Below are 21,698 nucleotides of genomic sequence, written 5' to 3'. Positions count from 1 at the left end.
GGGCGGTCTGTGGATGGTGATGGCTGGGCGGTCTGTGGATGGTGATAGCTGGGAGGGTCTGTGGATGGTGATAGCTGGGAGGGTCTGTGGATGGTGATGGCTGGGCAGTCTGTGGATGGTGATGGCTGGGCGGCTTCTGATGTAAAATCTGTGCTAAATTGAGCATCTCCTGTGTATGGTTTGAGAAGGGAATAACCCAGATCTGTAGCCGGCGCCCACATTATCAGTGCAAAACCAAATTGTTCCTTTTTATGACACGCTGAGACCTGAGCAACATGGCCGATGAGCGGTGGAGCTGCTTGACCGCTAATGAGGAGTCCGGCCCTGGTTTTCCCCTTGATCGTCACCTACCCAGCCAGGCATTAGGCATTGTTCCGCCTCATCCCCCCACTTTTACTCCAAACATTGTTTAAATGTAAAGCGCTCTGATACCCTCTTAGGTCAAGTTTGCGCTATATAAAACTTTATAAATAAATAAATAAAACAGTCTGCAAACAAATCAATCAAGTTCTTTTCCCTTGGCTTGTCAGTGTTTTCCATCACACTTCGAGGCCATCTAAAGCAAGACAGCCTAGCCACCATGTGTCTGATAAATGCCAGTCTTGTCAGACTGATGCTAAGGAACGCTGGGGCGAGCTCAGGAGTTGACACACTGTGGATCTTGTTGACTAGCTTTACTGACCGATCTGAAAGGTGCCTGCTCCATGGACAGCTTTCTCTTTTCAGAGGCATTCCTGTTTCTGAGAGTGACTCTCCAGTATCATCATAAAAGCTTTTGTACGAAGGCGAGCCAGGAGTAGATATTTTAAAGCAACGTGGACAGCCTCAGTTATAGTGAAACCCAGCAAGCTCTGGCTGGCAGGTCCTTTTCAATGGCTGTTTGGGCTTAGGAAGAGTCAAGTCACATGTTAGGCGGTAACCTGAAAAGGTATTCTCTTTATTCCCCTTCATGTATGTCTTTCTGAGTTGTACAGCAGCTAGCTTAAAAGTTCCTTGTCAGATCTGTGTTGAGGAATTAATACTGTAATGTGTGAGGTAACCATTGTTTGTTCTAGTGCCATATCACAACAATATTAAGCATAATGCAAGACGTGTTGAGTCCATGCTTTTAAAAACAAATAGTCTTGTGCTCAAGCCACAAGTAAATCAGAGAAGGAGACCGAGCTAACCTGCTCTGGAAACTGTTGCCTGCTTATTAATGTTTTGTCGAGCACAAATCTTTCTACTCTGTTATTGTCTTCTGGGTGTGCGTGAAGTCTCCAAGATCACAACACCCAGAGACCATAAGCCCCACGGAAATTGGTCACCGTGTTACTTAGAAAATAGAATAAAAATCTGCAGGCAGAAGAGGGTTTATGGAAACTAGGATAAGCTGGCAGATGCATGGTCGGCAGGCCTTAAGTATATGGAAAAAGGGCCCTTTCAAAAGGTAAAATGTCTGCTGGTGATCTCGACAGGCAATTTGACCAGTCTGTCGTATGAGTTAATAATTGACTCCAGTTACTTCGCTATTGTTTTTAATGTGCCTCAGTTTACCCTACGGATCAAAAAGCTTTAACAGAATAGGGATTATCCGCAGGCATTTTAACGTTTGATCCTAGAAAGTCCTTACTAAAAATGCCCTCCAAGTGCTCCCTCCAGAAGTGGGGTTGAGCCCACCCTGGTTTTTACCGGGCGAGGACTCTGAGGAAGCATGGCACACAGAAATGTTCTGAGAGTCAAAAGAGAAATACCTCACTTCTCTCTGGCAGTGGTATATCGCTTTACAGATTTAGTTACGTTTGGTAGTGTTCCTCCATGGTACAGGGTCTGACATTTGTTGACACTTTCTGGTATTGATGCTTTTATTCCTAAATCTATAAATCTTAGTTATATTCAACTGTAAGTTCTTTTTTATAGCTCTTAAATAAACAAATCACGCATTTGACTGTTGTACTGACCACCCCAGGCCTCTTTTGTCTGAATCAGCTTCTGAGTGAATCTTTCATCAGGAAACACTTAAGATTCAATTAATGTTCAGTATTTTGACTTGTTTTATTAACGGTGTTAACGTAGATAGATAGGGATGTATAGTTAATCAAGTTTACTTTTTGCCAACTAACGTTAAAGGCTTTTGAAAATGTAGCCGTATTCGATTGATCTCTTATTCTGTATCTTAATTGGTCTCTTGTCTGTCTCACCGAGGGGGGTCTGAAGAGAGGGGGGGATCCGGGGAGTTGAGGAGGGGTGAGGGAGCCAGGGAAAGAGGGAAAGAGTGAGTGTACTGTATACACTGAAATAGAGCATACTGCTTCCCCTCGCGTGCTATACTTCGGAGCAGACGGAGCATGAAACGGGGAGGAACTTTAAAGCAACGAAAGAGGGGTTGAGATAAGGAAAGACTGCAGAAGGAACAACCGAGACAATAAGAGAATAATGAATTCTGTATATGGAGAGAGCGGACAAGAAAAAGAACAGAAGTAGAGAACGGGTAATAGGAGCAAATATGGACGGACAAAGCAGGAAACAGTGAAAAGAGAGGAGGGTGGATGAGAAAAAGAATAAAAGATGGAGGAGAGGAAAAAAGGTTGGCAAAGACAGAGATAAAACAGAACATACAAAGAACGCACGAAAAACAAGCAGCAATATCGAGAGGTGGTGGGGGCAGGGTTAAGGGTAGGGAGAGAAGGCACAGGCTGGACAGGCTGTGATCTGGACGCTTTGATGTGGAGTGCGAGGCGGGCAGAAAGGACGGCCGTGGGAGGTGGGAGGAGAAGTATGGAGAGTGGTGCAGGCGGGGGGCGTGGAGCAAACCCTTTGAAGAGCGTTTGGCTGCCAGGGGGGCGGAGAAGCAGATTGCCTTCAAGGCAGGAGGCAGGCAGAAGGCTCGGGCAAGCTCGTGCACGAGAGCACATGCACTCGTCAAAATCCAGATCGTAAAAAGTCAGCTTTGTGGATGGGCGGCATTAGGTCTCTCTACGAGACCTAAAAAGGAAGGTTTGGTTTTGGCAAAGGGTATACTTTGCGAGGTTGAAATGGCAATTCAAAACACACACAGGCTGCAATGCCAGCCCTGTGATATGTTTAAAGTGCTACTTAAGTGGTTGTCCAATCAGTGCTGCAGGCCAACTAGTAACATTTAATTTACAGGCCTAGGGCACAGAGAGTGGCACTTTACTAGGTACTTACAATTTGAATATGCCAGTTGGATATTAACCAATCTTACCATGTTTTAAGGAGAGCCCAAGACCTTTAGCACTGGTTAGCAGTGCTAAAGTGTGCAGAGTCCTAAACCCAGCAAAAACAGAGTCAACAAAAATAGGTCTGAAGGCAAAAGGTTAGGGAAAAACCATGCCAAGGATGCCAGGACTAACATCCTGTTTTACTGATTGGATTTTTGTTGTTCTGGTATTTTTTTCAGCAGGTTTTCGGATGACGTGTGCCAATAGGTGTGGCAACAAGATTGGAGATGGCGTGGCAGAAGGGTAGAACATATAGGGATCATGGAGGCTCTGTCCTTTTGCATCAGAGTCTCGCCCTCTCTATCGGTGGCTGGGCTTCTGACATACAGACACCCCGACACTCCAGCATGCCATCTGCTAGAGCTCTGTGACATAGTTGCTGAACTCTTGTTGAAACATGCTAGATTCACTGTCCTAGGTTACTTCAATGTCCATATGGATAGTGGAAAATGTACTAAAGCTTCTCAGCTGGCTGAAACCCTTGATGGCCTTAACCTGGAGCAATGAATCACTGCCCCTACTCATGCAGCGGCGCCCATGCGGGACATAATTTTTTCCAATTACTCTTATCTTATTGTAGAGGCCCCGTTACCACTGACCTGGACCGATCACCTATTATTACCATTCAGTTTCAAACTTGAATACCTTGGCAGTAGTTCCAAGTCTATCTCTGAGAAAATGAGAAACTGGATGAAGGTCACCATTGATTCTATGACACCTATGCTTCAAAATGCCCCCCCTCCAGTTGACGGGGAGCCAAATCGAAGATATATCCAGGTTCAATACCTGGGTTACAAACGCCTTAGATAGAATGGCCCCTCCTAGATCTGTGACACCCTCTAGAAAAAAACCTTCAGCCCCTTGGTTCTATATGGAACTACAGGCAGAGAAAAATTTATGTAAGAAACTTGTGCGCTCCTGGAGGCAATCATACGACCCCGTGGCCAAAAGCTCCTATAGAGAGGCTTTAAAAAAGTTCCATAGATTTAAGTGTAACATTATGTGAGACTACTTTGCCAATAAAATTAAACTGGCAGACAATTCAGCTAAAGAACTATTCAAAATTGTCCAATACTTTACTAAGCCCACAGCTCTAGATAGTACTGTGACTCCCTCCCCTACCCTCTGTGCTGATCTGTCATTCTTTTTTCAGGAAAAGATCCAATTAATTTACTCTACTTTCCCCTCCAACATGTCTTTGCTTGCGCAAAATCCAACTCCTGATTTTCATGATACTTGGTCTGAATTCTGCCCACTGCCATGACGTGTCTCTCAAGGAACAGTATAAATGTAAATCTAGATCCCCGGGAGACCCCTGCCCGGCTCAGTTTTTTAAATTACTGGCCCCCTGTCTTAATGTCTCCCTGAACCAGATTTGGAACTCTTATTTGACTACTGGTATCTACCCAGCGGTATGGAAACAAGCCTTCCTACTGCCAATCCTCAAGAAACCAGATGGCGACCCAGCAGATCATAAAAACTTTAGGCCCATCTCTCTTCTGACTGCTCCTGCTAAAATCCTTGAGCAGGAAGTTCAGAGACAACTCTCTGAATTCCCGGAATTAAATAATTGGTTCCATGACTCTCAATCTGGTTTCAGAGCAGGATATAGCACAGAGACTGCACTCTTGGCAGTTGCGGAAAACGTATGTTAGACTGTGGACCAGGGCAGTGCAGCAATGCTAGTGCTGCTAGACCTGTATAGAGCATTTGACACTGTGGGCCATCCAATTCTCCTGGAGAGACTTAAACTTCTGGGAGTATGGGGTACAGCTCTGTCCTGGCTCCAGTCTTTTCTGGAGAACCGCTCACAACGAGTATTTCTGCGCCCTTATGTTTCCTCCCAGAAACCTCTTGTATGTGTGGTACGCAGGGATCGGTTCTGAGTCCCTTACTCTTCAATGTATACCTTATCCTGCTTGTGACTTTGGTTGAGATTTTCGGTGTGAAAGTGATCTCCTAAGCTGCTGACACCCAGCTGATGTTCTCATTCCAAGAACACTCCGAGGTGGCTTTTGTCAACTTTAGGCAATGCCTGACTAACATCTCGGCCTGGATGACTCAAAATTGCTTAAAATTGAACACAGAGAAAACTGAGGTGCTATTCTTCAACCAACTGTTCCCGCCACCCTCGAAGGTCTGGTGGCCATCAGAACTGAATCCTCCACCGGTTCCGGTGGACTCTGCTAGAAATCTAGGGTTTAAATTCGATAATGATCTTTCCTATAAGACCCAAATTCGCCAAGTTTCCACCGCATGCTTCTGGAAGCTGCGAGCTTTCAGGAAATGCCTCCACTTTCTCTCGATGGATTGCAGGAGGATTGTAGTTCATGCCTTGGTCACATCTCGACTGGACTATTCCAATAGTCTCTACTTAGGACTAATAGCCTATCTGGTCCGCAGGCTGCAAATAGTTCAAAACGCTGCGGCCAGATTGATTAGAAATTTAACATCTCTCTGCGGAGCCTTTACTGGTTGCCCAGTAGGAGAATTGAATTTAAGGCACCTACCCTGGCCTACAGAGCCACCAGGGGTCGGGTCCGGCTTACCTGCGACTCACATTGCAAAATTACCAACAAGACTGGGCCCTGAGAAAAAAACACATGAAATTTCTCACTATTCCTCATTTCCGTAAGGCCAGGATAGGTGGCAGAGCATTCGCGGTCAGAACTGCGAAGCTGCGGAATGTCATGCATATCCACCTCAGCATGACAGAGCCAGATCCGGCCTTAAAGAGAGCTTTAAAAACCTGGCTCTTTAACCCTACATAGTGCTTCTTTCTGTGCCTTCCAGTGTGAATCTGCTACCTTAGCGCCGGAACACCTCAGATGGAGATGGAGATGTTTGCGCATGCAATTTAGGGTCGTACATCTGGCCCGATATACCTTTTCATTGTGTCAGTTGACAGGAAACAGCCTCAAAACTGTCAAGGGTGTAGATCAACGTTTTTTTCAATGGGGAAAGGAATGTGTACAATTGCATTAATGCAAACGAGTATGCGTAATTGTACACTATTCAGAATTATGTGTGCAGAACTGCCTTCATATGAAAGTAATTGGGAAATCACTACAGATTTCCAGGCGTGCTCCTAACAACTGGGACTGATATTAATTTTCAAGAGTACTTTTGGAAAACTTTGGGATTTCTAACCATTTGTAAATCTCCACTCAATTTTATCAAAGGCCTAAAGGCTTAGATTTTATTAGGACCAACCTAATTAAGAGTATTTCATTGAAAGCTTCGGTGAGCAGTGACAAATGTTTCAAAACGTATTTGTTACCATACACATACAGCTTTGTACATTTATAGTAATACTTGAACTGAGGTACGGATTAATCCGGCAGGAACAAGTATGCAAGTTCTGCCACATAACAGACATATTTTAGCACTATAAAACAAATGTATGTTTTTTTAACAGGTAGATATAGATATTGTGAAACCAAATCACACAAATAAAGAGAGATCAGAAAACATCCATGAGAAGCATGTTTATAATTATACATACAGAAATCAAATCCTGTTTTCTATAAAAATACAAACTGCATCAGCAAGGCAAGATGATGCAGGATGAGGGCCACATAGCGAGGAGATTCCACCAATACTATTCAAATCTTTACACAACAAAAATCACCCCAGATGATGAGGCAATGAGAGATTACCTAGAACACTTCGGCATGACTTGTCTCACCAAGCATAGTGAGCATTTGATTGCCCCATTAAGCATAGACTAAATAAAGCAGGCACTAGCAGGTATGCAAGCTGGCAGGGCTCCAGGGCCAGACGGCATTACAGTAGACTTCTATAAGACATTTCAGGATCTCCTCATGCAACATCTTTGTGGAAATAGCAACAGCTGGTATCATGCCCCCTCCAATGATCGTAAGTATACTAAAGCCGGGCAAAGATCCCTAGGAGTGTGCTTCATTCAGGCACCTGTCCCTCCTAAACGTGGACAGCAATAATACACTAAGATACTGGCCAACAGACTATCTCCTCTACTACCTGGAGTGATAAAACAGAAACAGTCTGGGTTTGTTCTGGGGTGAAGCATTACTTCAAAACTCTGCACCCTCTTTGCAACCATATAACAGATCAACTCAGAAGTAAAAGCTGCGGCAGTCTTTCTAGACGTTGAAAAGGCCTTCAATTCAGTTGAGTGGGCCTTTATGAGCTCTATGCTTCGACGCATCGGAGTGGGTGATATATTCCTAGCTCTAATGGATGTTTTGTATAATAGCCCTGTGACTAGAGTACGTGTTGGGAACGCAGTATCTCCGCAACTACAAATGATGAGAGGTACCAGGCAGGGATGCCCCCTCTCACCATTGACAACTGAACCTCTTGTAAGTGCTATGCGAGATACAATCTTATTGTCTCTGTATATGCGAATGATACACTAATATACATTTGTGACCCAGAAAAGAACCTTGCCCCTGTACTTAGAGAGTTGAAGAGGTGTGGAGCCCCATCTGGACTCCCCGTCAACTTGGAAAAATACATAGTATTTCCTCTTACCTCGGTAATGCAACCATTTCCACTTGAGTATCCCTTAAATTGGTCGACTGATTCGGTGAGATACCTGGGCATACAGATTCATACGGACCCAGCAGTAGTAGTCAGAGACAACTACGGGAAAGCAATACACGCACTAGATAAAGAGACTGACCATTGGATAAAGCTTCTATTATCCCTAGCAGGATGTATAGCCATCATGAAAATGGTGGTCTTACCGAGGACTTTATTCCTATTTCAAAACATACCAATCCAGTTGACAAGGGCATTTTTTACAACATTATGCTCTATTTTAATTAACCGCATCGCTGCTGCGGCGGCGATTTTTGCGCTGCGCTGCTTTTTTCACTTTTCCGCGTTACATGACGAGCTCAGCTCGTCATCAGCACACGCCACCCGTGGGTGATGACTAGCTGAGCTCGTCATCAGCATCGAAGGGGTTAAGTTGGTGTGGGCTGGGAAACAACCATGAGTGAAATGGAAAATTCTCACTCTGCCATTTGATATGGGTGGGCTTGGTGCTCCGGACTTTGGAACATATTATAAAGCTGCACACAGCTCCTTTGCGCACTGCTGGTTCCATGGACCTCCTGAACTACTGCATTAGGGAGATGGAGATGCTGCTGCACGTGAAACTCTTCCCCAAAGACTATTCTCTCCACCATAGAGACGCTATATGTGTTTTGATACTCTAAATTCCATGGTGTTCGCCTGATGGAGCCTTATAGAAAAACAGGCGTCTTCAATTTTGTACTCCCCTCTTATACCGATAGACTGGTGTTCATGGTTTAAACTGGGACAGGAACGAGAGGTGACGGCAGCTTTAAAGATGCTGAAAGTCGCAAAATCGGGGGGGGGGGGGGGAAGAGGGTTTATTTAAAGAAGGCACAGTGAAAAGCTGGGAGATGATTGTAACTGACTTGGAAGCCCCAGCGAGTATGACGCATTTTCACTTCGATAGACTCAGACAGGCGCCACGGGCAACACTAGGAGAAGACATGTTAGAACCCCTAGACATGCCTGCATTATCCACCATTTAAAAAAAAAGTGAGCCCTTTAAACTTGTCACTAAACTTCACTCTGTTGCGCAGGAAGACTGTAGACCACTCACAACCAAAGCTAGACACGAATGGCAAAGGGAGCTAGGCAGAAACATTGATGATACTGTTGTGAGATGACTAAGGGCGTGTCGCAAAGTGGTCGTCACAGGCTAAGACAATTCAAGTACATTAACAGGATCTACTAGGCTCCTGAGAGACTACACAGATATGGACTCCTGAGTACAGCAGCATGCCATGGATGTGCAGACCCAACAGCTAACTTTATACATGTTGCCTGGAACTGTCCTGGAGCTTTTACCTTCTGGGGGCCATTTTTCGAGAGCTAGAGCTGATAATGGGGAACATATTAGAGGAAGATCCTTTTATAGCCCTATTGGGATACACAAATGGTATTGGGAAAAAGCACTGTAACTTGATAGCAGTGGGGCTATTATTGGCCAAACATTGTGTAGCGATGCGCTGGGCCAAAGGCCCAGTGCTCACAATTGAACTATGGCACAGAGACATGACCTAAAGCAATATTCAGTCCGAGGTATATAATGATTTGCTTCCCCTACGTAGTCGACCCTAAAACATATGGCAGAGCTACTGTGTATACTTAATGAGGAATGAGACACCTGAACATGTGAGAGCAAGCACTCAAAAGACACCACATATGGCGACACCACCACAAAGTCAGCAATCACCCACTGAACACGTGAATTAAGGCAGAGGCAGGGGTTACGGCCTTCGGACTAAGCTCGGTGTACTGTACCTAGAAGAGAGCACTGTATAAATGGGTCCAATGGTATGTATATAGTGCATTATACTGAACCAACGAAGCAAGATCTTTTTGTCATACTGTAAAAGGATAGAACTGTGAGATGTAATCAGTGATGTTGTACAAAAGTAATGTGCCTTGTCCAGTCAACTAAGCTAATTGTTTATTTTCACCAATAAAAATAAATATAAAAAAATATACACTGCTTGCTTAATGTATTTAGCTTTAATTACAGTTTTAAATAGAAATTCAAAACATCAATGTCTGAAGACAAATGGTCAGTAAAGTTTTATTTTAGGATCGTATTTTCCTATAGAGTATTCTGGAAATTGGGATGGTCATACACCTTGCTTTTGTCAAGTTCCATATTCAGAGAATGGTTTCGATACATCCCAGTCTTTCCTAATTCATCTGAAAAGTTTTGAGTCATTGGATAGTAGACGCAAGGTGCCATTTCATATGTAGGGGTCAGAGCTCCATATTGACCAGATGTTGTTTTGTATAAGATGCTTTGAGGTTTTGTCCCCAAATTATTGCTACTGTCGCTTGGAGGCATCATGCAGGAAAATATTGGATTGCCAGGATTCAAACCAAGAAACTCCTCTAATTCTTTTTTCTTTGAGCTCAAAGTAGTTGATGGTCTGTTGCAAGAAGCCATGATCTGGATGAAATCGATGAGGTACAGGACGGTAGACGATTCCAACCAGAACCTAGGGTGAAAATAAAATGGGTGATAGATGTGTATATCAGCAATTAGTACTAGCTTATAGAGCAATATATTTTCAATAATGCAATATCCAATTATTTTACTAGGAATACTAAACAGTGAAGTAGGGAACATTCCGAAGGCCACAGTAAAGTAGAGTAAGAATAAATAAGACAATATATATATTGTTTTGTATGTCTGTTCAAGGCAATTATAAAACCCATACATGTAGCAATACTATTTAACATAGCACAAATGTAAAGGATTAAAACAGAGCTTATGAGCACCAGCAGCTATCAATAATAGTTATTGTTCCATAATTTTAAAATACTATAATGTGAAAAAGACACAAAGCAATGAATAGTTTTTATTTCCAAGACTCAATGTAGAGCTCTCTGTCTCTAGTATCAAAGGTCTTTCTCTCCATTGTTGTCACTTTTGATCGTTTCCTTGTCAAGTTTTTTATTCTGAGAACGTTACGGCACTTCTATTTTTTTTTAAATAACTAATTTTGTTACAGAAATAGCTTTTTTTATTTCCACAACACTTTAAAGTATTGCATAGAGCCCTGGTTAGTTATGTTATAAAATATGATCACTTTAGGACAGCACTTACCCTCTTTCTCTTCCAGTTGCCAGGTGGATCCTTTCAAAGACCTCCAAAGATTTGGTGGTCTTTTGGTACATCATCACCTGCATATAGTTACCACTGTGTTTTCAAATTTCATACATCTGAATCATTAGTTTATTTTTCAAAATTATTACGGACCCAAAGAAGATGGAGACATTTTCTGTTCGTTGAAACAGTCCACCATTCAAACAAAATGCAAACCTAAAGGATAGTTAAGTTTATCTTCCATTCTTGAGCTGTGATTTTTATTTCAAATTCAGTCCTAAAATCCTCTAAATTCTTACAGAACAGTCCCCCTAAACACTGATTCAACACCTTGTATGATACATTGTTATTTCTAATGTGCGAACCCAGCTAGGGAGAATCAGAGTGCTGTACATGTAGTGGGGGAGTTAGGGTGGGCACTATGGGCCTGATTTAGATCTTGGTGGATGGGTTACTCTGTCACAATGGCGCTCGAGCAAAGAAGATATCTGTATTAATGAGGCCTGCTCCGTCATTCATTCCAGATATTACATAGTCATTCAGGGTGACCGTTCTGCCCCGTACCTGCCGCCAGAGATAAACCTCTGAATGAAGTAAGGTAACAATCTTCCGCCAGCCTCGACTTTATGCCTACAATAGAAACAAATGAACTCTAAACTCATGAGGCATTAAACTTGTCCCTTAACAGTTCCAACGTCAAAAAACCTGGTTTCCACTGTGATGCAAAAAGATTTCAAAATCTTCTCTTTCAACAACACTGACAAGCCGTACTAAGTTTTAAAAAATTGATATTTCCAATTCGTGCTCCAAGGTAACAGTCGATTTGATGCATGTTTGAAAACCAAATATAATGGAGAGTGCTGCACATCCCCTCTTGTAAATTTAAAATTATAACGCTACAACCCTATAACCTTTCAGTATTCACCCAGCCCTTGTTCTGAGGAGAACCAGTAAAGGGATTTGAGTTTGAAACGCGTCAACCATTACCCACGGGGGATCTTAGCACAACAAACATCAATATAGAGGACTAAAATTAAGTTTTAGTAAAAAAACTATTTTTCTATAGCCCTTTTTAGATCAGCCTGGACCCCCTCACTATAGGCCAAGAGCGTCAGCTGTGAATTCATTTGTAGGACTGGTGAACATTGAATATTTATATGTTTTTGTTTGCATTATTTCCTGCATGTTTGTTTAAATATACATTCCTTTTCTTCACATTGAGCACAGTGCTTTTAGACAAAATTGCACATCTGTGACTTGATTGCTGGTATTCTCTTTCTTTCTTGTAACAATTCTGAAGTTTGAAATGTGTCTAAATCAAGCGTATAAAAGGAACTAGAGGCCATGTTTATTCAGTATAATGTCCCTCAAGTATAAGTGAAAACGTGACCGAATCATGCAGCCACCTCCTGTTATCTTGTACTTTTAGAAAGTGGTCATTTTTTTGCTTTACCATTCTGTGCCTCTGCCTGCATGTGGAATCCACGACTGATTATGTCAGAGCAACATTGTGAGGACCTTGCCACTTTCTTTGTTAAAAAAGTGGAAACTATCAGTCCTTTTCTCTGGCTCCTGCCTGCCTCCGTTCCTTGCATAGACCCCCCCCTTCACTCAGTGTCTTGCGGCCTTTCCTGCTATTTCTCAGGATGAGATTCGCCTGCTCTGCAGGAAAGTCAAATCTGGCTCTCCTGCAGACCCTCTCAAACCCGACCAATTCATAGGCTCCCTGCATGTGCTCTTGGCACCTCTGTGGCAGGTGATTAACACCTACCTTTCCACAGCAGTTGTCCCTAGGATGTGGAAGCAGGCTAAGGTGGTCCCCCTTCTTAGGAAACCTTCAATGGACCTGGCAAAATTGGAAAGTTTTTGCCCTATATCCCTTCTACCATGGGCAGCCAAGGATGCCGAGGCACATATTACCACCATCCTTACGGCATTCCTGAACAACAATGGCATCTTGGATCTCTCGCCGAATGGTTTCCGCCCAGGTCACAGCACGGAGCCATCTCTTCTAGCTGTGACCGAACATCTGCGGACTGTTCTAGATGCGGGGCATACTGCAGCACTGATACAGCTCGATCTCAGTGTCGCGTTTGATGCGGTCTCCCACCAGATTCTTTTACATCTTCTGGAGGAGGCTCGCATCGTCGGCTCAGCTCTGGAATGGTTTAGATCTTTCCTCTCTGAAAGAACATTCCAAGTGACAGCTCCTCCTTTTCTCTTCCGTGTCCAGTCTATCGGACAAGGTGTGCCTCAGGGCTATGCCTTTAGTCCTGTACTATTTAATCTGTACGTACAACCACTGGCGGTGGTGGCCAGGGACAGAGGTCTCACAATTGTCTCTTATGCGGATGATACTCAGTTGGTGGTGGCTCTCTCCGACGACTCCACACAGGATGCTCCCAAGTTTAGGAGCGGTATTGCGGCTGTCGCAGAGTGGATGACCACCAACTGTCTTCAGCTGAACACCAATAAGTCAGAGGTGTTGCTGGTGGGGAGAGATACAGAGCTGTGGAGCGAACGTTGGTTGTCCAATACCCTTGGGAGCGCACCCATCACCAAGTTGGTGGTATACAAATGTAGGGGTGTGAATGGATTCAACCCTCAGTTTTCAGGACCATACAAAGAAAGTGGCAGGAACTTGTTTCGGCCTACTCCGGGGACTGAAACCCCTGCTGGAGTTCTTCGACCCATCCACCCGACAAATCATTTTCCAGGCGGCCATTTTTTCAAGGCTGGACTATGCCAGCGCGCTCTACCTGGGTCCGAATAAGGCAGATGCAGCCAGAGCCCTGCTTGGACTCCCTAGAAGCTGCCTTACAGATGGTGCCATTCGACGGCTACACTGGCTGCCTATGACCAAGCGGATTGAATTTAAAGTTCTCTGTGTATCCTTTAAAATTTTGAAACTCTCCTCTATGGGTATACTGGCCAATCCGTACCTTTGAGGCAATTGCGCTCCATGGGGCGATATATGGTTACCGTCCCTCGGGTGAAACGGTTACGTGCTGGGGGTGTTCCTTCTGCAGTTTAGCGGCGGAACTTGGAACTCCCTCCTCTTTCAGATTCGTAGTCTGGATAGCTACCTGGCATTTCGGAAGTCAATTAAAACATATCTCTTCCCTCTGGTGTAGGATCTAGCTTCTATGTCACATTAGTGTCAGCGCCGGGACGCCTCTTTGCTGAGGCAGGTGTGCGCTTTATAAGGGAGGTTAACATAACATAACATAACATAACATAACATAACATAACATAACAATAAGAAACCAACGCATCAACTACCCTGAGCTGCAGTAAGGAACTGACACATCACCTCCCATGGCAGTAAGGAAGCGACGCATCACCTCCCCTGGGAGTAAGGAACCGATGCATCGCTTTGCTTTTCCGGCACCTCACCTACCCTGCGACTGTTTTCGTCTTCGATTTTGGCGCATCCCAGGTACACAAAAGTGACACATCCATAGTTTGCTATGTACTGAACTCTTTTGAACCTTTTAAAAGTGATACCCTGGATTCAGAGTATGTTGGATTTTTGTCGTTCTGGCCTTGTTTTATTCAGATAAATATTGGTTATTTTTCTAAACAGATGTGGTGTCCGTTTGTAGTGTTTTCACTTTGTTACTGTGTATGTATCTACAAATGCTTGACACATTCCTCTGAGATAAGCCTGACTGCTTGTACCAAGCTACCAAGCGGGTGAGCAGGGTTTATATTAGCTGTGTAACCCCTTTACCCTGACTAGAATACAAGCCAACTTCCCTTCAGTGGCAGACAATCCTCATTCAAACAGCCATTTGGTGGAACTGAACTGTATATTAGTAGGCACATCATTTGTGTTGTAGCGGTTTGGGCCTGCTTATCCAGTAGACACAATAAACATGAAAACTTGTTGTCCTGACCCCAAACAATAAGTCCTGGATGTTTGGCAATAGCAACTCCACAGCCCTGACAGTCAAGGCAAGAGTGAAAGGTGACAGATACAGAATGGCTTATGTTTTCTTTACAAGTTAAAATGATGTGCTGAAGTGAAAGGTTGTAAATTGTACAATTTAAATATTGTGGTCTCTTCTGCATAGCATTAATACAGTTATAGGATTGGCCATGGTGTTCCACCTACATGAGACCTTCTGTTATGATGTTAAGAAGTCTTTGCATACAGCAATAATGGCCACATTTTACCGAAGCACTGACCAATCTCACAGGGAGGAGAGTATTGATAGCACTGAAAATTTCCATGATAGAGTTGAGTCAGAGGTCTAAAAATAGAAGGCGTAATACTTCATTAGGTCTCGCCTAGCTAACTCATGCGCTGTCTCTTCGAGACATGCTGTATCTAGCATATGGGCTTGAAAAAAACGCCCATCTTTTTCATTGGTTGCTCTTACTGTCCTTTAAAAATGCTGATCGTCATTGGTGAATACACTTAGTAGTCCCTCCTTTTGAAATTTTGTATCCTCCCATGAGGACTGGCCCCCTTACATGTGTTCTTACTGTTCAAGTTATTTATATTTAAGAACTCGTTTTTTAGTTGGCCGCCATCTTTGCTCGTTAACTGTTCTGTTTAATTGCGCAATGAAACTTCGATCATTTCATTTGCTTGCCTTGTGCCTCCCTCTTTCCCCACCCACAACACTGCTTAGGTCTCTTATATCCCCCACAACACTGCCTAAAGGCCCCCACTATCCTCTGAGGCCACTACTGTTTTGCTCGTTTGGTTAATTTACGCTGTCTACCCTCACACCCTTGGACAACATTGCTTGCCCGCCCCCGAGTTCCATGCTTTGGATTCTTATGATATTTTTAATTATTTGCTTTTTTATATAGCGTGTTTTGAATTCTTATGTTATTTTAAAGTCACTTTTATTTATATAGCGCACCTATCCATGCACTTGGTTGAGCTGACACCAGACTCGAACACAGATCCCCAGCTTCCCAGTTGGCACTCCAACTGCGGAGTCATATCCTTTCCCTAGCCGTGTTGCAGGGTGCAATGCCATATGTGGCCAAAAGACGTCTCAAGGGACACCTAGGGACGGCCTAGGGTACTGCAACCTCACAACACTGCTTGTTTTTAGGTCGAGACTGACTGTGCCTTTGCGCTGTCTGCAGGACTTGTTGTTTTGACAATGAGTGTAATCCCGCCTGCTGCTTACAATAAGCTGAGTCTAGTGTTGGTCTACTTTGCTGCTTCCTAATTGGTTCTGCAGCCAATAGGTCATGTCCGTTTTTTTGTTCAGAAACACAGACTAAGTACAGTTTCCTTACGCTTTAATTTCTTTTGTGCTGGTTGTGCAAACTTTTTTTTAACATGCGTAACCGTATTGTGTACAAGGGGCTACGTTATGTGTGGTCTTGTTATAATTGTTGCAGTGCAGCATGCCACTCTTTATTTTTAAGTATGCAGCTTCAGGGCGGCATCTCTTGTTAAACTTCCGAAGCATCTGTTGTTAACTCTTCGGGGAACGTTTCACTCTGTCTGCTTTGTTTACCCTATTTGTTTACATTCGCGACCACCACTACATATGCTGCGGTACTTCACTCGTGCACCACCCCGGTTTGCTTTCGCACTCTCACTTTCACTTTTAGTGTGTGAAGGGCTGCCCATATTGTCAAGAGTAAACTAATTTAAAACATTTTCAGGGACGCCATGCATACATATTGAATCTGTTTATTATGGAAAATTGCACAAAGCAAAACAATTCAATTATAACGCAGACATTGTACAGCATGTTGTAGATAGTATGATAGGACGTGTGCTTCGATAGTCCGATATTCAATACTAGCATGGTTTTGTTTTTTGAGCTCTAGCGTGGCCCTTACAACTGAGTGCGCCTGCTAAAAACGTTGGCTCCCCTTCTCTGCAGAAACCCAAGCAAACAAAGCTCCATGAAAAATGTATGTTGGGTGGCATCAATCATGAACTGTTACACTCTTCCTCAAGACTTGACTAATGCAACATACCATGATTCATCTAAGTGGCACGCGTCTATGGACAAACTCGTGGAAACGCCTCGGCAATATATACATCTTGGTGGGCTCGTTCTTTGCTTCTGCTCTTTTCATTACATTTCCCAGGATTTGTGTTTTACAGGGGAAAGGATGTGGCATAACGGCCAGCATTGCTGACTTTATAGCATGGGAACATCCTGTGATTCTCTGCAAATCACTTAATCTGCAATCCTTTTTTGTTTTAATATTGTTGAAACACCCCAAAGAAAAATGAAACCGAGGTGTGGAGCCATAGCAAAATAGGGAAAAAACTAAGAAAAACCTATTGAGGCTCTCCCCGGCACAGAGGGAGAGCTGATGCTATAAAATTCACTGCATGACGAAGACTTTTACTTCAAAAATCATGTTGCCCATATCTTCACCTGAGGTGTGCCTAGGATGATGGAACCACCACCAAACTGTTCAGCATGCACTCACTTTTAGATGATCTTTTGGGTCCTCACCCTATGTTGAAGGGACCCCGAAATTATCACCTCCCTAGATTTTGTTAGGCATTTGAATTCTTCAATGGATTGAGCTTTTGATCTACAACTAGGAGGGTGATTTTCTTTGTGGTTATTACGTATTCCCGAAAAGAACATCATTGATGAAGTTCTTATTTTTCTTTAGAAAGGGATCTAAATCTTGTATCCAATAGATGTATGTCGCGTGAAACAATACTTTTAGAACTGGCATTTCTTGGCGTGATTACCCCTGACTTTTCGCCTCTACCTCCTCTTTTTTTGATGCAGTGATGGATTTCGTTTTTCTGGCTTAGATGCTTTGCAAAATACACACAAATGATGGACGGAATGCAGAACAAATCAAAACATTTACTCCCAGTCAAGAGATCTGGTTTAAATCCATCATTCTTTTGCTCACCATGCCACCCCAGTTTAGACCTGACCATATGCAAATCAATCTTGACCCTCTGCCTCATGGGAACAGTCCAGCCCGAACTGCCAAGCCAGGTCCTCCCTGGACAGGAAACAGGCATCCTAGTACCGGTTTTGGGGTTGCACCCTTCATCAGCCAGGATAGCTTGATTCCAGTGGCACAGTGAGCCCAGGTTTAGAGGCTTTGGGCACTTTGCCACTGCTGATCGGTGTCAAAGTGCAAGTGCTCCCTGTATAAAATGTTATGGTAATTGGTTGTCCATAATTGGTATGTTTGTCTTACTAGTAAAGTCCCTAGTAAAGTGCACTATGTGTGTCAGGGCTGGTAATGCAAATGCTACTAGTGGGCCTGCAGCACTAATTGTGCCACCCACGCAAGTAGTCCTAAAAAAGAGTTCTCAGGCCTACCACTGCAGTGCCTGCATGCAGTTTGTTAACTGCCTTGTGGTTCTGACAAGTTCACCCACTTTTCAGGCCTTACCTTTCCTTCTTATGCACATCAGACACCCCTATAGTAGGCCCAAGGTACTCCCCTGGGCAGGGTGCAGTGTATGTGAAAGGTAGGGCATGTACTGAGGTGTGTACCATGTCCTGACGGTGAAATAATGCCAAATTCGTTTTTCACTGTTGCAGGACTATCTTGCCCGTAGGACAGAATGGGGAATGCTGTGTCACATGTTTCCAGCATATCTTCCCATAGGCATAAGATGAAGAGATGGAGATTAGTTTGCCTGAACTCAGAATTCAATAACACATCTTTTTGTGAAGATGGTTTTTAAATTGTGTCCTAAGAAACCATGTTTTTAGAAGTGGCTGGTTTCTTGTCTTAAACTATCCTGTGTGCCTCTGCCTGTTTGTGTATTGACCATCTGGGTTTGGATGTGACAGGGTCTGGGCAGTGTTCTGAACCCAGAGAGGAGTAGGTGAGACATCAACAGTCTGGCCTGCATTTGATGTGGGGGAGAGGAGTAGCCCCCCTGGATGTGAAGAGGGATGTGTTGCTGCCACAAAATGATGGATCCACCTCCTGCTGAGCGACTGGGGCCCAGACCCTCACTACCAGAGGAAGAGGGTATGCATTGGCAGGAAGACACCCAGGTCTGGTTTGGACTGGGCTCAGAGCCCCCTGAACACAAAGACTTCAGAGGCATTTAGGGGTATTAATGCGAGAGCTGAAACCCCTGAACTCAAGACTGAAATCCAGACTGAAAAAGGATTGAACCTACTTTGTGATCAAGAGGAACCTCTGCCAAAGAAGAACAGATGAATAGACTGAAGAGAAGGACTGCCCTTGCTGTGTGTTCTGGGGCTGGCCTGCAGTTTGCTGATTTGACTAATGAGAGGACAAGGGACTTTGCTGTGTGCTGTGTTCCCCTGCTTGTGAGGACTTTGCTGTGTGCTGTGTCCTGAAGTAGCGTGTCTTAAAGGGCCTGAGGAGAGTTGGTCACCTGTTGTGGAAACTCAAGAACATAAAAGTTTCCAACCGTGTCTCAGCGTGGTCCATGGTACTGCTTATGAGGTGCCCCGTGATCGCATTGCCCCCGCAGCGTAAAACATCGTTCACGCTGCTGCATTGCTGTTTGTGGCCCGAGCCGTCATTGTAACGGAGGCTGTGAGTGAGGATCACTGCCCCGGTCCCGAGCCGAAACGTGCTACAGGATTTCTGGAAGACTGCTGTGTGGTCCTTGGTACTGTTTACGAGGTGCCCTATGTTCCCATCGCCACCGCAGCATGAAACATCGTCCACGCTGCTGTATTGCTGTTTGTGGCCCGAGCCGTCATCGTAACTGAGGCTGCGAGTAAGGATCGCCGCCGGTCCGAGCCGCAACGTGCTAAAGGATTTCTTGAAGCTAAGAGAGCTGCAAGGTGAAAAGGATCAGGATTGTTGTTCGGCGAAAGGAATCTTCTCAAGATCGTCAATGAAGAAGGCAGCGCCGTAACCCATCCGGCTGCAGCGTCGCCTAATGGAGCTGCAACGTCATCGAAGCCGCCCAGCAGGACGTCCGACGAGCAGGGAGAGAGAGCGAGGCAGCACACCCCCCCAGGTAAGGCTTGGACTCCGGTCGGGAGCCGCAAGCATGTGGGGCCTGGGTAGGTGTGCAAGAGGAGTACAGAAGTGCTCTGCGCTCCCTCCCGCTACACCATTTAGACGCGCTGAGTCCCCAAGCGGCACGTACATGCCCAGCAGTATCAGCCCGCCATTTTAAGCTTATGACCGTTGTCTCTGCTGTTGAGGCATAGTAGGGGCCAGAGGTGACCAAGCAAATTGGCGTTCAGCATTATTCCTTGCATTACGAACTGTTCGATTCTTGCATTACGAATCGCATTTTTCTTGCATTAGGAACTGCTTGATTCTTGCATTACGAATTGCATTATTCGTGCATTGCGAACAGCCTGATCCTTGCATTACAAACTGCCTGATTCTTGTATTACGAATTGCATTATTCTTGCATTACGAACTGCCTCATTCTTGCATTACGAACTGCCTCATTCTTGCATTACGAATCGCATTATTCTTGCATTATGAATTGCATTATTCCTGCGTTACGAATTGCATTAGTACGTGCATTAAGGACTGTCTTATTACTACATTATGAACTGCATAGCATTGCATTAGGACTGCATTAGCTCATCGTGAACTGCTCATGAAAAAAGTGCAGTATGAGGAGTGATTAAAACTGATTAAAGGTGTCAACCAAAATACAACCTTTATTAAACTTTCCTTGACACCCCTACAAGGGTTAAAAAATAAATGAAAAAGGCTGGGAATAAGCCTATGAGAAGTAATTAGGAACCTCAAGGCATCCCTCCTACCACTGCCAGAGTCAACATGTTTCGACCGCTCTGTGTGCGCCTGTAAGGGCACTCCGGTCTTCTTCAGGACCGTCGCATTCGGTGTCACTCTGGGTTCCCCCGTACTACGCGGTGTTGCGGTTTGTAGGTGACAGAGCCGGGACGGGCCTACGGAACGATTGTGTTCTTTGGCGTCCTCCACACTGGACACCAGTTTGAGTTTATAATTTATATGAACTCGTGAATGTTCTCCTGCATTTGAGGGAACACTCTTTACATACACTACAGGAGAGGTACGGTTCTACTAGACCTGCCCCCCTGTTGGGGTATTATTTCTCTGAAGTACGGGGAAACCCAGAGGGACACCGAATGTGACGGTCCTGAAGAAGACCGGAGTGAACTTACAGGCGCACACAGAGCGGTCGAAACATGTTGACTCTGGCAGTGGTAGGAGGGATGCCTTGAGGTTCCTAATTACTTCTCAGAGGCTTATTCCCATCCTTTTTCATTTATTTTTTAACCCTGGTAGGGGTGTCAAGGAAAGTTAAATAAAGGTTGTATTTTGGTTGACACCTTTAACCAGTTTTAATCACTCCTCATACTGAACTTTTTTGTCGCACTCCTCGGTTGAGATCACTTGGTGTTTGCACGATTCTCACCAATTTATGTGTTCAGTGTTGTCTATGTCTATTTGTCTCGACTACATGTCGTGTTAAGTGAAATTTATTATTTTTTCCCCCTCCCTTATGCTCCGCCCTGTGTGGGGTACACCAGGACGTATTGTAAGCAGGCCCGATGATGAAGCATGTCACATACCTTGGTATGTGAGTGAGGGCAGTTTTTTCAAATAGAGTGATTTGCCCTATTGGGGCCTTCTTTATTTGTCGTATATACATGTATTTGTATTTTTATGTTACTTACTCTATTCACCCCTCATGTGTATATAATTGAGGTTTTTGGGGGTCTGGGGTGGTAGAGTTTAAACTAATTTGACCCTCGCCCCTCTTTTGTGATTGAAAACCAACTATCTTCCTCTTTAATTCGCTGCTCATGGACAAATCGGTACAACTTCTTTTTAGCTCCAATAATTGTTATGTTATAGACTCTTTTATGCCTATTTTATATCCATATAGCAATTATATCTCT

At 44.2% G+C, this 21,698-nt stretch overlaps 1 protein-coding gene across 1 annotated transcript in view; it reads right to left on the bottom strand.

Moving 5' to 3' along the window:
* Positions 1 to 9,752: 9,752 nt before the first annotated feature.
* The window catches only part of PIERCE2 (piercer of microtubule wall 2), a 68,200-nt gene continuing 56,254 nt past the window's right edge, over positions 9,753 to 21,698 (bottom strand). Inside the window, exon 2 of the mRNA XM_086958336.1 lies at positions 9,753 to 10,264. Within this exon, the coding sequence (XP_086814462.1) occupies positions 9,865 to 10,212 (348 nt within the window). The 5' untranslated portion in view covers positions 10,213 to 10,264 and the 3' untranslated portion in view covers positions 9,753 to 9,864. The remainder of the gene's footprint in view (positions 10,265 to 21,698) is intronic.

The sequence above is a fragment of the Lissotriton vulgaris genome, chromosome 2_1, assembly GCF_964263255.1.
Source record: "Lissotriton vulgaris chromosome 2_1, aLisVul1.2, whole genome shotgun sequence".
NCBI classification, from domain to species: domain Eukaryota; kingdom Metazoa; phylum Chordata; class Amphibia; order Caudata; family Salamandridae; genus Lissotriton; species Lissotriton vulgaris.
Note: the sequence above shows the minus strand (reverse complement) of the source record. Positions and strands in the feature narration are given on the sequence as shown.